The sequence below is a fragment of the Moschus berezovskii genome, chromosome 3 (assembly GCF_049115385.1).
Source record: "Moschus berezovskii isolate FMDL1 chromosome 3, NW_MosBer_1.0, whole genome shotgun sequence".
Lineage (NCBI taxonomy): Eukaryota > Metazoa > Chordata > Mammalia > Artiodactyla > Moschidae > Moschus > Moschus berezovskii.
Window position 1 is genome coordinate 109,330,796 of NC_142462.1, and position 14,750 is coordinate 109,345,545.

At 49.1% G+C, this 14,750-nt stretch overlaps 1 protein-coding gene across 1 annotated transcript in view; it reads right to left on the reverse strand.

The window, feature by feature from the left end:
- SLC13A4 (solute carrier family 13 member 4) overlaps window positions 1-13,817 on the reverse strand; it is a 43,360-nt gene extending 29,543 nt beyond the window's left edge. The window contains exons 1-2 of the mRNA XM_055421321.2: window positions 13,283-13,817; window positions 6,857-6,985 (exon numbers count right to left, since the gene is read on the reverse strand). Of these exons, the coding sequence (XP_055277296.1) occupies window positions 6,857-6,985; window positions 13,283-13,597 (444 nt within the window). The 5' untranslated portion in view covers window positions 13,598-13,817. The remainder of the gene's footprint in view (window positions 1-6,856; window positions 6,986-13,282) is intronic.
- Between the last annotated feature and the right edge of the window lie 933 nt (window positions 13,818-14,750).

Genomic DNA, 14,750 nt, shown 5'->3' on the forward strand with positions numbered 1-14,750 from the left:
ATTCATATATTTCCTGGCTCCTGCCTCAGCTCTTTGGAGCAGTTCCTCAGTAACCCAGGCTGTCTCCCAGGCCATAGTCCTCAGTAAGGTACCCAAGTAAAACTTAACTTGCAACTTTTATTTCAGTCAACACACAATTTGCTCAAGAGACTAGTTAGTGACAAAACTGGATTCAAACTCAGATCTACTTTACTCCCAACTTGGATCCTGACCCTTGCCATGTTGCCAGTGTCCCTGCTCATGGTGGTGACGGCCAGAGACTGGCCAGATGTGTGGCTCTGACTGTGTCCTGACACGGGCATGGGTGGCATTGCACAGGTACTGTCAGAAATGCAGCCGGTCAGCACCCTGCTGTTGGCTGCACACACCCAGGCTCTCCTTGCAGGTTGGCTGGGGGTGAGCCTTGTCACGTGGCAGTCCCTCAGAAGACTGGTGGTGGTTGCTGGAGATGGGCCTATATTGAGGCTCTTTTGGTTCATCTGAACAATTTTCAGTGAGTTCAGGATGGGATCCTGGGCAGGACCCCCCTCAGCACTGAACTAAGCCCATCAGAGCTGGAGACTTCATGACACCATCCCAACCACCTCCCTGGCAAAGAAGCTATGTCCAGTGTAGCTGCCTCTCTGCCCTTCCCTGGGGGCAGGAATGCTGATTCTACTGGTTAAGTCTGTGCAAGCTCAGACACCCTCCTAACCACCTGTCTGTATTCCCTGAGGACAGAGGTTTTCAAACCACTCACTGCCCCTGAAACCTCAGGGGCCGCTGTGGGAACAGGGTGGCCACAAGGTGTTGCTGCGGGAAGGGCCCAGGCAGCCAGGGCTCTGAGCCCTCATGACCAATCAGAGTAGGATTTTCTCTTCCATCAGTTTCATATATTGATTCTCCTAAGATTTAGTTTCAAAAAAAGGTTTTGTTGCTTAAAAACATATGCTTTGCAAACCCTACCCTAGAGAAGGCTAAAGCAGAGAGACCCAGATGAGTGCTGACCTGGCCGGAAGTCAGCCCAACTCCTGCAGAGCTTAGAAGTGCTGACTTACCAGGTGCCCCCAGTCTCTGCTCTTCCTGTGGAAACACTGGCTTGGCCTCAAAGGGCTGCAAGATCTGTAGGTTCCTGGGTTTTGGGCCCCCCTTGTGGCCTGGGTGTGGGCTCAGCTCTGGGCTGTGTCTGGATGGCTGTGGGTGATGGGCAGTCTGGATTCGGTGGGTGGCTGGGCACAGATGCTCAGTCTATCCTCACAGGCTTGTATATGTGGCGGGGGGGAATAGGGTAGGAGGTCAAGGGGGTAGGGTTGTCAGCCTCTATAGTAAGCAGAGGCCAGAAAGGCAGAGTAGAGAGTGGCATATGAAATGCCCTCAGATTTAAACAAACAGTCAGGGTCTGCGCACCAGTCAGAAATCGGTGGGTCAGAAAGATCAGAAGCCAATAGGGAAGCAGATTTCAGGATATCAGACTCTAGCATCACTTGGCTGTAGAGGTTGTTTTGTTTTTACAGCTGGAGCTGCCTTGCCTCTTCTCTGGCCCTGGCAGGAGCTAGAATCTAAATGGGAGTTGCTAGAGGCCTGCAGTGTAGGCCACTGAGACAGCAGAGGGCGTGTGTGTGTGTGTGAGTGTGTGTGTGCGCACACATGTGTTTGGTGGGTAGATAGAGAGTAGGTGTAATCACTACCAGAAACAGTTCCTGACCCTGGGCACCCCCGAGACTCTTTCCAAGCCTCAGTATTCAAACCATGCCATTTAGTTCCCCAGAGCACCCCTGGGCCCCCACCTTTATGCCATTCTCCTATAAACAGTGACTCTCAGCTCACTTGATTGACTCAGGTACTGTTCCCGGCTACTGTAATACATTAGAAGGCTTAGAGGACTTTCAAAGCAGATATGATGATAGTGATGAGAGTCACAATGCAAGCAAAACAAACAAAAACACGCCTAAAAACAAATCTGAAATACAGAACTGAGCCCTGTGCACCAGCAAAGGCGAGCAGTGGCTGGTGCTTATAAGCTTGATCGAATCCTGAAGTTAAAGGGTCCTTGGAGCCCAGCCCGCCCCCAAGGAATGGAGTCTACCGCTAACGTCCCTGATTCAGTCATCCAGCTTGTGCTTCTAGGGACAGGAACAACAGGACCACATGGGGTCCCCGTTTCAGAGTCTTCCCTCCCAAAGAGGGGAAGCTTCCTTATGGTGCTTTGCCTCTGGTTCTGGCTGGGCCCCTCTGAGCCTGGTATGTTGAGCTGTACAAGCCAGAAATCATGCCCCTCTTGAGGCCTCTCTTCCTTCCTCATGTGACTCAACTTCTAGATTTTAGACATCTCGGGTACCCACCTCTGAATGAGCAACTTATCCAGAATTTACTGCCCTGGACAGCGAACATAATAGTCACTTTATAGAGGATTAAAAGATAGGCTCCTCTGACCACAGGATTTCCAAGGCAAGAATACTGAAGTGGGTTGCCATTTCCCTCCTCCATGGTTCTTCCTGACCCAGGGTCTCCTGTGTTGCAAGTGGATTCTTTACCAACTGAGCCACCAGGGAAGCCCATTAAGAGATGCACTGCGTGTAAAGGACGTCTTCATTTTGGCAGCCACCTTGGATGGAAAATTTCCACTGAGTCTGTACTCAGCTGAAAGCCAAGGGTCTTTTTCACACAAACTGCTAACATTCATCCTTATTAAACTTCATTTTGCCAGTCCCATTCCATTGCCTCTTCCTGGCAGCATTGATTCTGTCACTGTACATTAGCTGGTCCATCCAGCTTTGAGTCATCTGCAATCCCAGTAATATGCCTTTCATATTTTCATTTGTGTTCTCTCTCCAGCACGATGCCAACATGTTATGAAAGATCTTTAGGTTCAGCTATTCAACCAGCACTCAAGCTACTCAACTGTGCTATTATCCAGCCCACATGGGCTCCTCTGATTGAGAAATTTTTATCCCTGGAAATACTGAAGGCTCCAAAGAAAAAGTTAATTTATGTTCAGCAACTTCTGTTTAAAAGACCAGGGAAATTGTAAAGCCTTATGGAAAGACCTCAATCAAAAAGCAGTCAGTATAAATTTTGGGCACTTGATAGGGTAAATTTCATTTATCTAGAACATTCTCTCATGGGAAGTTGTGTAAATCCTCTGCAATGCCAATAATAGTGGCATACTGCATACAGTCTTCTGTGTTACTCCATGTTTATACTTTCTCTCTACTAGAACAGAAACTTCTCAAGGTCAGGAGCCATTTCTCTTTCCAGCACCTGAGTTCAGCTGAGAGAGGACAGTCTAAGCTTTGCACAGTGAACTCTTACTGTGCAAACTGACAATCCACCACTGTAAGATTTAGCCACTTATATGCACACATCCAGCCCCAGTGGGAAACCCAAATCTTTAGCTATGAGATTCAAGAGGGCAAAAATAGATTTCTTTCTCATTTTGGTCACCTGCAAGGTATCTGTAACATCCCACAGTGCGCATAGTAAGTACAGCATGCAGGAAAAATATTTTTCTGAATGTTGACTGAATAACCTGAGAGACAGAAGCCGCAGATTCAGGGTCACACTGATCCTAGTCACTCGCCTCCCTTCACATAGAGAGTACACTCCTGACACACACCATCAGGAACACTGCAGTTGAGAAACATTAACTGAGGCTGGTGTGAGAGTGGACTGTGTGTAAAAGACACCGTAAATCCTAGAAGGGGTGAAGCTGGGTGGAGAGACGGTATGTCTACAGCAAGGTTTTAATCTGATGTTCTCCTGGACCATTTAAGGGACAGATAGTACAGATGAACTATTTGCAGGGCAGGAGTAGAGACACAGAGAGAGAATGGACATGTGGACACAGGGAAGAGAGTGTAGCGTCACCAGGTATAAAGGAGAGGGCTGGCGGGAAGCTACTGTAAACCACAGGGACCTCAGCGCATGCTCTGTGACGACCTAGAGGGTGGGAGGGAGGTTCAAGAGGGAGAGGAGATAGATACATATATACGTGTTGTTACTGCATCCATTGCTGTTGTTGTACAGCAGAAACTAACACAGCATTGTAAAGCAATTATACTCCAACTAAAAAATCAAAGGACAAAGATATCAGGGAGGTCCCAAAGGAAGGGACCAACACATTTAGTGTTGGAAAGTTGTTGGAAAGGCTTCATCCAAGAGGGCGACTGCATAGGATTTTAAAAGCTTAAAGGATTGGAGAGAACTTTCCAGGGTAGAAGAGTGGCCTGAGTCCTGGCAAGGGGCTGGGAAAGCACAGGTGGGTTTAGGGAGTGACAAATGGATGCTGTGTCTGGAGAAGGGGGTTCCTGTGGACCCCCACCTCATTTTCCCCAGAAAGCTAAAGCACATGCTGGTACAGGAGAGAAGTCAGTGGCTGAGGAATAGATATCTTCTCTGTCTGCAAAGTCAACAGGCTCACACAGGGCTATCACCCATGTCCTCTACCCAATTGGCATTTCCTTTAATCTGAGTTTAAAAGGCTAGCTAAACAGATTATATTTGGTCTAAACTGCACCCTGGAGCCCAGTTGTTAAATATCATCACCAACCAAAGCCACTTTATCATGCCAATGGGGTAGAATTTTTCACCTCAAATGATAAAATTGGCTCCCTGGCTCTTCCAGTGTTTTCCACCTCTAGCTCCAGCAATAACAACACCTAATCTCTCCCCAGACAGTCTTCTTTTTCTCCTTTGAAAACAACTGCCTCCCTAGACTCCTTATGGGTTGAGCCTTCCTACCGGTGCGGATGGGCAGACCCTAGGATGAACTGTTGCCTAGCAACATCCGTAGTGTGTGGAGGGGCTGACTGCCCACCAGTCTGTAGGATCCTGCTGCAGGAAGCCCTTGGAGAAATAGAGACATCATCTACTTTAAGGTTGAAGCATGCTGTTGGCTTTTGGGCTGCCTGTAGTGAAATACAAAGATATTAGTTTTTTAATGAATAGTTAGCTCGCTTTAAAAATGTTACTTAAGTTTCAATTCTTTCTATAACATTTTTCTCTGCTCTCTACTTTCACCTTCTGACTCATTGGCTTTTTTTTTTTTTTTTGACTCATTGGCTTTTGCTGTCACAATTTTAAAGAGAAACCTGCCAGACAAGTTCATACTTTTCTCTTAAGAAAAGTAATATTGATGCCTGTTCTTTTAGGCATGCGTACAGACCTGAGCTACCTGTTCTCTTTCCACAAAGGAAGGGGGACAATTGGAGAGACTGGCTAGTGCTTCAGGTCCCAGGCGAGTTTTATGTGGGTCCCAGGATACTGGTGTTAGACCCATTTCAGGAATAAAAGCACTGCTGAGCATTTGGGGGATCGTATCCTTTTTGGAGAGTCTGAAGCAGTTACGACTACTAAATGCCACCCAACCAACAAACTAATGTTCTAACCACCTCTAAACCAAAATGTTGCAAACCAGAAAAAGCCAAACAAAAACTGGCCAGTCAAGTCCATCCAGTAGAAGGACATGTTAATTTGTAGTCAGGTACAGCAATTAGTTGCTCTGTTGTTTCTGACTCTTTGTGACCCCATGTACTGTAGCCTGCCAGGCTCCTCTATCCATGGAATTTTTCAGGCAAGAATACTGGAGTGGGTTGCCATTCCCTTCTCCAGGGGATCTTCCTGACCCAGGGATTGAACCCAGGTCTCCTATAGGATGTGACTAACTGCAATTAGGGGGAGCCTAATTTTATCTTTGGACTTCCACAAAAAGTTGTTATCCATGGTTAAGGCATCCTATGGACCCAGGTTCATTATTCCTTCCTTACATCACACAAGTGAAGTGGAGAGTTATATAGTTCTTAGTAGTAACTCACCAGGAAGCTGTGTAACAATTACAGTAAGCAAGTACATAGACTGAAGTCTAATGGGTATGAGTTTGAATCCAGCTCTGCTGTTTCCTACTATGTGATCTTAACTCTGAACTTCTCTCCTCATTCTGTAGGATGGAAATAGTAATGTCTACCTGGTAGAGCTCTCAGGAGTATTAACTAATACAGTACTTCTGGGGTTGTGCCTGAGTCTCAGCAGGCATTCAAACAATAGGTCCCTTTCCTCTTTTGTTCTGAGCCTCTGTCCTTAACTAACCTCTTCAGTCAATCTTCTTCAGAAACCCTAAGCAGAGCAGGTGCTATAATGAGATAGTCCAAATGGAACCGGGTGTTAATGAATGAGGACCGTTCTTCATCTTGCTTTTAGTGTCTGGCTGTGATATTCTTCTTTCCTACTTGTGGGAGGCTTAACTGCTTGCCCTGAAATTTGGCACCACTCTGGGCTTCCTGTCGACAGTTTCTGTCAGAATGCCAGAGCGAGTGAACAGAGGGCAGAGTCTAGGTAGACAGCAGTCAAGGAAAGAATATGCAGTAATCCTGAGTTGGGGAAGAAGGGGGAGACATGTTTTTTAGAGGAAGTGAATGAAGACATTGTCAGGCCTCAGGGAAACACGGTAAGTTTCTCTGTCGGCAAGCATTTATTGAGCCCCTGCTCCATAGAGGCTCAACTTTATCATGAGATTCCAAAGACCCGAGACCTGACTCCTCCTTTGAGCATTTAGAGTCTAAACGGACAATCGAAAGACAGAGAAAGGAATGGGGAGCAATCTGGTTGAATGTGCCAATCACATGGTTCCTAAAGATTTTCAGGTTGAAGGAGCATTTGGATCCAAAAGGCTTCCTGAAAGCGGCACTTCGAGGGAGATGCAGGTCATGGGTTGAAGGAAAGGAGCACGGGGTCCAGAACAGCAGGTGCAAAGGCTTAGTGCTAATGGGTTGGTCCAGAGGGTGAAAGAAGCCCCTCCTCAATGCTCAGTGAATCTCCCTTCACCTCCAGCCCTCTCTCACTGGCCTGGCAGGGACCAGGCAGGGGCCACCAGTGGTCTAACCTCGCTGGATCGCAGGACTCCGAAGAACGGGTAGAGGAAGGCAGGCACCAGGGCTGCAGCTCCAAGAGGCACCGCCTCGGACACCCAGTACACAGCAGTCACGATCAACACATAAGCACATGAGGCCTCCTGGAAGGGGAGGAAAGTGGGTGGTTAGAGACAGCGTTGCCACCAAAAATCCAAAAGAGAACCGGGGCAGAGGCAGCAGTCACACAGCCGTCAACACGGGCGCTGGCACACAGCCCTGGGGGTGGGTGCAAAGCTGGACTTGGCAGAGGAATTTGCTGGATTGTTGCTGTTGTTTAGTCACTAAGTCATGTCCAATTCTTTGTGACGCTATGGACTGTAGCCCGCCAGCCCGCTCTGTCCATGAGATTTCCCAGGCAAGAATACTGGAGTGGGTTGCCATTTTTTCTCCAGAGGATCTTTCTGACTCAGGGGTTGAACCCGCATCTCCTGAACTGTCAGGTGGATTCTTTACCATTGAGCCACCAGGGAAGCAGTTTGGTGGGCATGTGCCATCATATTTTGGTGGGTGACGGTATGGCTGCTCCTTGGGGAGACTGATGTCTGGCACGTGGTTTGCATGGGTTTGTGACAGGGAGGCCACTGGACAGTCATGCTATCACAGCTGTATTGGTCCCTGAAACTGAGCAGGATAGGGACAGAAATTAACTGCAGTGTCCAGAGCCAAGGTCGTTTATCATAAAGGTATATCGTATATCATAAAGGAGTTCATACAGAATATTTTGGTGTCAAGTTGATCAGATGCTAGAAGTCCTTGGGGTGGCTGGAGGCGGAGATTGATTTGTGTAGCTGGTTCACATGTGAATTCTGAAACTGGGCCATTTGAAGCGGGATCACTCCTTGCTGGGGGGTGAGGGTAGGGGTGGGGAACTGTCCTGTGCCTTGTAAACCATTTAGCAGCATCCTTGGCCTCTGCCCACTAGATGTCAGTAGTACCTCCCCAGTTGTGATAACCAAAAATGTGTGGGTGTGCTCAGTAGCACACCAGGCTCCTCTGTCCATGGGATTTTCCAGGCAAGAATATTGGAGTGGATTGCCATGCCCTCCTCCAGGGGATCTTCCTGACCCAGGATTGTCTCCTGCATTGCAGGTGGATTCTTTACTGCTGAGCCACCAGGGAAACCTAAAAATGTCTCTCGACATTCCAGATGTCCCTTGGCAGTGGGAGGAGGGGGGCAATTGTCCTTGTTGACAACCAGTGCCCTAACCAGTCTGGGACTTTATTCTGCTTGCCTGGTACACATGGAGACATCCTTCGGACAAAGGGAATAAGACTGCTCTCTGCCTGGAAGGGAGGGCCTGGAAATTTACCAGAGTTTTTCCCAGCCCACCCGCTTTGTTATTTGAACAGCCTTGGAGTGCACAGAATAATAATAATAAAGTATAATATTCTTATAAAAAATTAGAGCTCCAGTGAGGCTGGTTGCCAGGAATGGTGCTGATTAATGGTGGAGGGAAAGGTTTCTGTTTAAAGGCCTTAACCATGGACTCTGGAGGGCCCTGAGTGAAGGTCCAAGCTGGCTGTGGATTCCTCTGTTTATACCTAGTTCTAAACCATCTGGGCTCAGGCCTGACCTCCCCTGAGGCTGGCTGGTGATCAAGGAACCTGATAAACCTTGTTCTGTTTATCTCTCCCTTGGGTTCAGAACAAGTGTCCTCAGACTCTTACACAAAAGTTACAAAAGGTCGCTGTGATCAGTGAGGGGCGTCAGGGGAGATTAACCCAGCCTGGCTGGATGGGACCTTGCTCCCTCCTGATATGCATGGATTAGAGGGCTGGGGTTTGAGAAATGGGAACTGGGCCCAGCAATTGTTGACTGGGGCTCCCACTGAGGTTTCCTCTGGGGCCAGAAGATCAGAGAGAAGTTAAAACTTTGGAAGCACTGATAAGACAACAGAGCTAATACTGGCAGGGGCGGGCGAAGGAAAGGCTCCCTCTGGAAAAGAATGCGACTTAGAGACCTGCTCCCTTTATTGCAGAAATAAAAATACCTAAAGGGGTTCAAAGTTCTTTAGCCCACCTGAGCTCACTCATTCCCATTTCCTTTCTGGGAAAGAAACGGAATGGCAGGTGTTGATTCTAGTTGATGAAAAGGAGACAGAATATCTTTCTCTTTCTGAGAAGCCCTTATTCCTTCTGAAGAAACTTCAGTCCTTATGGCTTCATCATTACAGGTACAGGAATGAAGCAGCGGTGTGGTGGGGGGAGCAGAGAGAGCATGCAAGAGTGCCATTTCCTTCTACCACGCACCATTTTGGTTTGAATTAGGAGAATTTAGATAAGCCAATGAATTAGGAGAAGGCAATGGCAAGCCACTCCAGTACTATTGCCTAGAAAAATCCCATGGATGGAGAAGCCTGGTAGGCTGCAGTCCGTGGGGTCGCTAAGGGTCGGACACGACTGAGCGACTTCACTTTCACTTTTCACTTTCACACATTGGAGAAGGAAATGGCAACCCACTCCAGTGTTCTTGCCTGGAGAATCCCAGGGACGGGGGAGCCTGTGGGCTTCTGTCTATGGGGTCACACAGAGTCGGACACGACTGAAGTGACAGAGCAGCAGCCTCAGCAGATAAGCCAAGGTAAAGTTTTTGATTGTAACTGTGGTTAGGAATTAGAACAGGTTACTGAAGGAAGTGGCCAAGCCACCTTCATTCAGCAGTATTAAGAACGGGATAAACTACCATCATTTTTTTTTTTTTTTTAGCTGTGTCACACGACACATGGGATCTTACTTCCCCAACCAAGGATCAAACATGCGCCCCCTGCACTGGAATCAAGGCGTGTTAGTCACTGGACCACGAGGGACGTTTCTCCTGCCATCAGTTTTTCACAATAGCTGTTTGTTTTTATTTTCTGTATATTTTTATATTCACGAGCATTTTCCCTTTTTGCACTCAGTCACTCAGTTGTGTTCAACTCTCTGTGACCCCGGGGACTGTAGCCCACCAGGCTCCCCCGTCCATGGGATTCTCCAGGCAAGAACACTGGAGTTGCCACATCCTCCTCCAGGGGATCTTCTGGACCCAGGGATTGAACCCATGTCTCCTGCATTGGCAGGCGGGTTCTTTACCTCTAGTGCCACCTGGGAAGCTCTCCTGCCATCATTTTTATCTGAACTTCCCTTAGAGTTTTCTAACTTTCATTAAAAGAATGGGTAAGGGACCACCTTCAGATTACCTTTCCATTTCACACTCAGTTCACTCATGGAATTCACATAAATTTCCTTTTGCTTCTTCTCAACCATTTCAAAATTCAGCAAGGAAGTTTATATGCAATAACCCAGAACACTCTGTGTGTCCCTGCATCTGGCCTGGGGTCCGGCAGGTTACTCAGTCCGTGTTGGGTGAACTGAACTGGGCTCCTCTGCTGGCTAGCAGGGCTCTCTTATCTGCTGAAGAAAATGTTCTGGAAGCCCCCAGCCCCTCATTACTGCCCCTGGTCAGCAAGTATGTATTGGTAGGTATTCACGCAGTGCCTTTAAGAGATAGTGTTGTCAGTACTGCTTGGCTCCTATTTACAAAGGAGTGAGTTCAAAAGTGGCATCTCCCCACAGCAGATGCTTCCTGACTCTGCTACCAGCTGGTGTTTGCATCTGCTCCTTTCCCCACAGTTCGACCACCTCGATGAAATCCCACTGGAAGGAGCTTGAGGTCTGGTTATTTGGTGTCATAAATGATTGCAAGGGCTTTTGAGAATTTAGTCTGGGAGTTGGGTATAACTTTTATCCCACTGGGACGCTGAAGTTGGGCTTAGTTATGGACGCACCCCTCCCCGGCCCCCTCTTCCTCTTTTGTCTTATGGGGGCCCGAGTCTGGGCCTCCGGCTTTAAAGAGCTGGACAAGAAAAACAGGGAGGTCCTTCTAATTCTTCCCAAAATGTAGCTGTGGCTTGTCCCTTGGAAGGACCATGAGAACTGCAGGCCAGGACCTTCTGCCTAGGTCACTCCTCTCAGTTCCAGCCCAGAGCAAACAAGGCCGTTTAGGAAAAATATCAGAATATAAGTGTGAGGCAAGGGGGCTGAAGTGACGGGAGCCAGTCTGTGCAGTGGCTTGTGCCAGCTGTGGATGCCATGACCACATCCTCTATGATGTGCCTCCTCCCTGCAGAGAGAGGGAGTGTCTTACCGACACTGTGACCCACGGAGGAATCACCGCTGTGGGCCACGCAGGGGCGAGTGGCAAGCAGGCTGCATTCACCTCTGAGGGCTTGGCCCACCCGGGTCCCACCCCGCGGTCCCAAGGGTTGTAGGGGGTCCGAATTATCTACCTTCCCCAACCCCGTTAACACAGACTGGGAAGCTCTGCTGTTATTTAATCCCTTAGTTGTATCTGACTCTTTGCAACCCCATGGACTGTAGCCCACCAGTCTCCTCTGTCCAGGCAACAATACTGGAGTGGGTTGCCATTCCCTTCGCCAGCTGATCTTCCTGGACCAAGGATCGAACTTGTGTCTCCTGCGTTGGCAGGTGGATTCTTTACCAATGGACCACCAGGGGAGCCCATTTTCTTAAGGTACTGATTCTCAGCTGGGGGTGATTTTGGTCCCCAGGGGATGCTGGGTAATATCTGGAAGCATCTCTGGCCGTCACAATGGCGGGGGCTGCACTGGCACCTACCGGGTAGCGACCAGGAATGCTGCTGAACGTCCTACAGTACACAGCATGGTCCTCCCCTTGTGACAGAGAATTTTCTCTTCCCTCCATCCCCCACCAAATGTCACCAGTGTGGCTGTCCCTTTCGTAAGGTGAAACTCAGTTGGACAGAAGGGGATAAGTCAGTGAAGGGCTTAAATCAAGTGCCTCTTGATCTTAGTGAGTCCATGTTTAAAAACCTGTTCAAAACTTATGTATAGACCCCAGTAGAGCAGAGTCTCACCTTTCCTTCCTTTTCTCTTTTCTCCCCCCACAACATCCCTCTTTTGTCAAAATTTATGGATGATTTTGTCTACTTCAATAATCTGTTTTTCTATTCTTTTTCTTCTCATGGGTTCTTCTCACTAGGCATTGTTAACCAAGAAGCTCAAAGACAGGCTCCCAGAATGAAATGGCAACATCTCTCTGCAGTCATGGTCCCCAGAGACGGAGCTGACTTAGGAAACCTGTGGGGGTTGGGGGAGCCTGATGCTGCCATGGAGAAGAGCGGGTACCACTTGGTTGGCATTCCCTAAATCCATCTGACATTGAATAAAACAAAACAACAACATGGACAGAAATGAAAATCACCCTTTTGGGGACAAAGCCAAAAGCAGACAGTATATCGGCCAGGAAAACTGTCAGCACCTATCACTGTCTGCTAATCCCAGCCCGGCTTCCATCAGCGGCTCCCTGGCACTCTGAGGTATTTGTTCTACTGAAGATTTAAGCCAGTTCGTTTTTAAGAAACAGTCCTAATCCCCTCTAACTTTATAATTACTTTTGGTTACTAAGTTACTTAGGGCTGCTGAATGGAAAGACAGCCCTTCCCCTCCCACTAACATGATTAACCTTTCTTGGCTTATTTTTCCTAAAGTCTCAAGGGTAGTGCCAGCTGGGGGAAGGGGTAAAGACACTGGGAGGAGGAGAAGGACAGGAGGGAGAGCGGGAACTCAAGGAGGGGAGAGGAGGAGGGAAGAAGGAGGAGGGATGGGAGGAGAGTGGGGGCAGGAGGAGAAAACGAGCCGGAGGAAAGAAAGAAAGGGAAGCACCAACCTGGACAAAAAAATTCGGTCACTGTCGAGTTGGGGACTCTTACTCATTTTTTTTTTTATCGAGTCATTTGTTGTCTCTCCTTCCACCGCTCAGAGAAGGAAACAGAGGATACAGATAATCAAAGGGCCATATGCATGGGGCCAGGGCAGGCGGCCAAGTTCCACTTTCAACTTAAAGGTCAGGAGGAACTTATTAACAGTTTCCAATCGTGGTTATCAGAGCCCACTGTGGGTCACCCATGGACCCTGGCTTGACGGACAAGAGCCCAGCCGGGGACTGCTCCCCAGCACACCCCAGGCTGGGGTCCACAATCCCCTCCCTCCCCGCCCCCCCTCTGTGGGGAGGGCTTCCTGCATGTCCAGTCGCTCTCCCATGCCGTGGTCACATGTTGACTCCTGGCAAACATCACTGTCCAGAGCATCCTTATCGTGTCCACCTGGCCCACAGACGGGCCACTTCAGCCACTGACCCACCCCCCCTTCTTATCTCACTCCCGGTTGGGGGCCGTAAGGTTGGGGGAACTGGGGATTGAAAATGGCAGTTTTGGGGCAGAGAGCATGTGAGCTTCCTGCAGGAAAGCATTTCCACTTCTTGACACGACAGAAGAGCGTGCTGAACTCTGCACTGAGCGCCCCTCTTCCCTCCAGCGACCTCCCCTCTGACCTCCCTGCTGATCCACTGGCCCCGGGAGGGGACGGGCTGGTACTCACGCTGCTGGGGTGGAGCATGGGCAGGGGCAGCAGCAGGAGCGGCACGAGGATGACGAGCAGCAGCTTCCTGGCTCCGAGAAGTCCCTTCAGCAAGCCCATCCTGGACCTCCGCCCCTCGGAGCCCGCGCCGGCCAAGTGCTGTGCTGCTTGGCGACGCTCGCCTCTGTCCAGAAAGACTTCTCCAACCTTTCTCGGCTTCCAAGAGTCCTCTTTCGTTTTATGGGCAGAACAGGAAGGCAGGTAGAGCCCCTGTCTACACCAAAAGCCGGGCTCCTCGCCTCCGGTTTTAGGTGGGATTGGTGAGCATAGCCTCATGCCCAGCAAAAAGGAAGCGGGAAAGCATGACCCACGGGAACATAGTGGCTCGCTCCCTTTGCTAGATCAGTAATGGAATCACTTTTTTCTACAGCTCAGCAAAAGCCCCCTTAATCGACCAAGAGTATACCTCTGCTGCAGCTGTCTGGCCTCGAAGAAGTCATTTAAAAGTTTCGAAAAATTAAAAGATGCCAAGAGTCTGTGGCGCCCTCCATCATTCTTCCTCTCTCTGATGGCCTGCTTTGGGCAGTACCATCTTCACTTTCTACCAGTGCCCCCTTCCCTTAAAAAGTCCAGTCGTCCCCGCCCCCCTTCCCTTAAAACAAACCCCCAGGGTTGTCAGCAGAGCATGCAGACTTCAGATAGGGCTGGTCTCTTCTCCCAGGACCTGGCACCTTAACTCTGTTCAGCCTTCTTTCCTTCTAATTGGTTTCCCATTATAAATTTGCCTTGAGCCTGGGCCTCCAGAGCAGGAAAAAAAAAAAAAAAAGTCCCCAAGACATTCCTTTTTTTGTCACGGGACAAAATCCTACTGGAGGCCCACCTTAACACTCCTTCACCTATGGGAAGAGGGACAGAGGCGGTAGCCACGCCTATTCCTCGCAGCCAATCAGCGCGTTGGAAAGAATGAGTCAGAATCTCTTCCAAAGGTGGTTCGGGATTGGTCCCAGCAGGGGCCTGCTGATTCCGCAGAACCCAAGAAAGTTGCAAAGCTTATTTTTGTTCCTCAAACATCCTAGGGGCCGGAGTGATGACCATCACTGTAAACATAATCCCACCTCCCCACACACTGCTTTAACGATGCAAAGCATAAGACACTGAGCTTTCTCTTTGAGGGCCACTTGCTTACCTAGTCCTCAGGAAGATATGTCTGGTAGCAGGGAGAAAATGAAACATCAACCCTGGAGACATTTGCCCCAGAGGATACAACATCAAGAAGCTTCTCTGCTGGCTCAGTGGTAAAGAATGTGCCTGAAACGGAGAAGATGCAGGAAACGCGAGTTTGATCCCTGGGTTGGGAAGATCCCCTGGAGGAGGGCATAGCAACCCACTCCAGTATTCTTTCCTGGAGAATTCCAGGAGGAGCCTGGCCGGCTACAGTCCATGGGGTCGCAAAGAGTCCGACACAACTTAGCAACTAAACCACCCACCA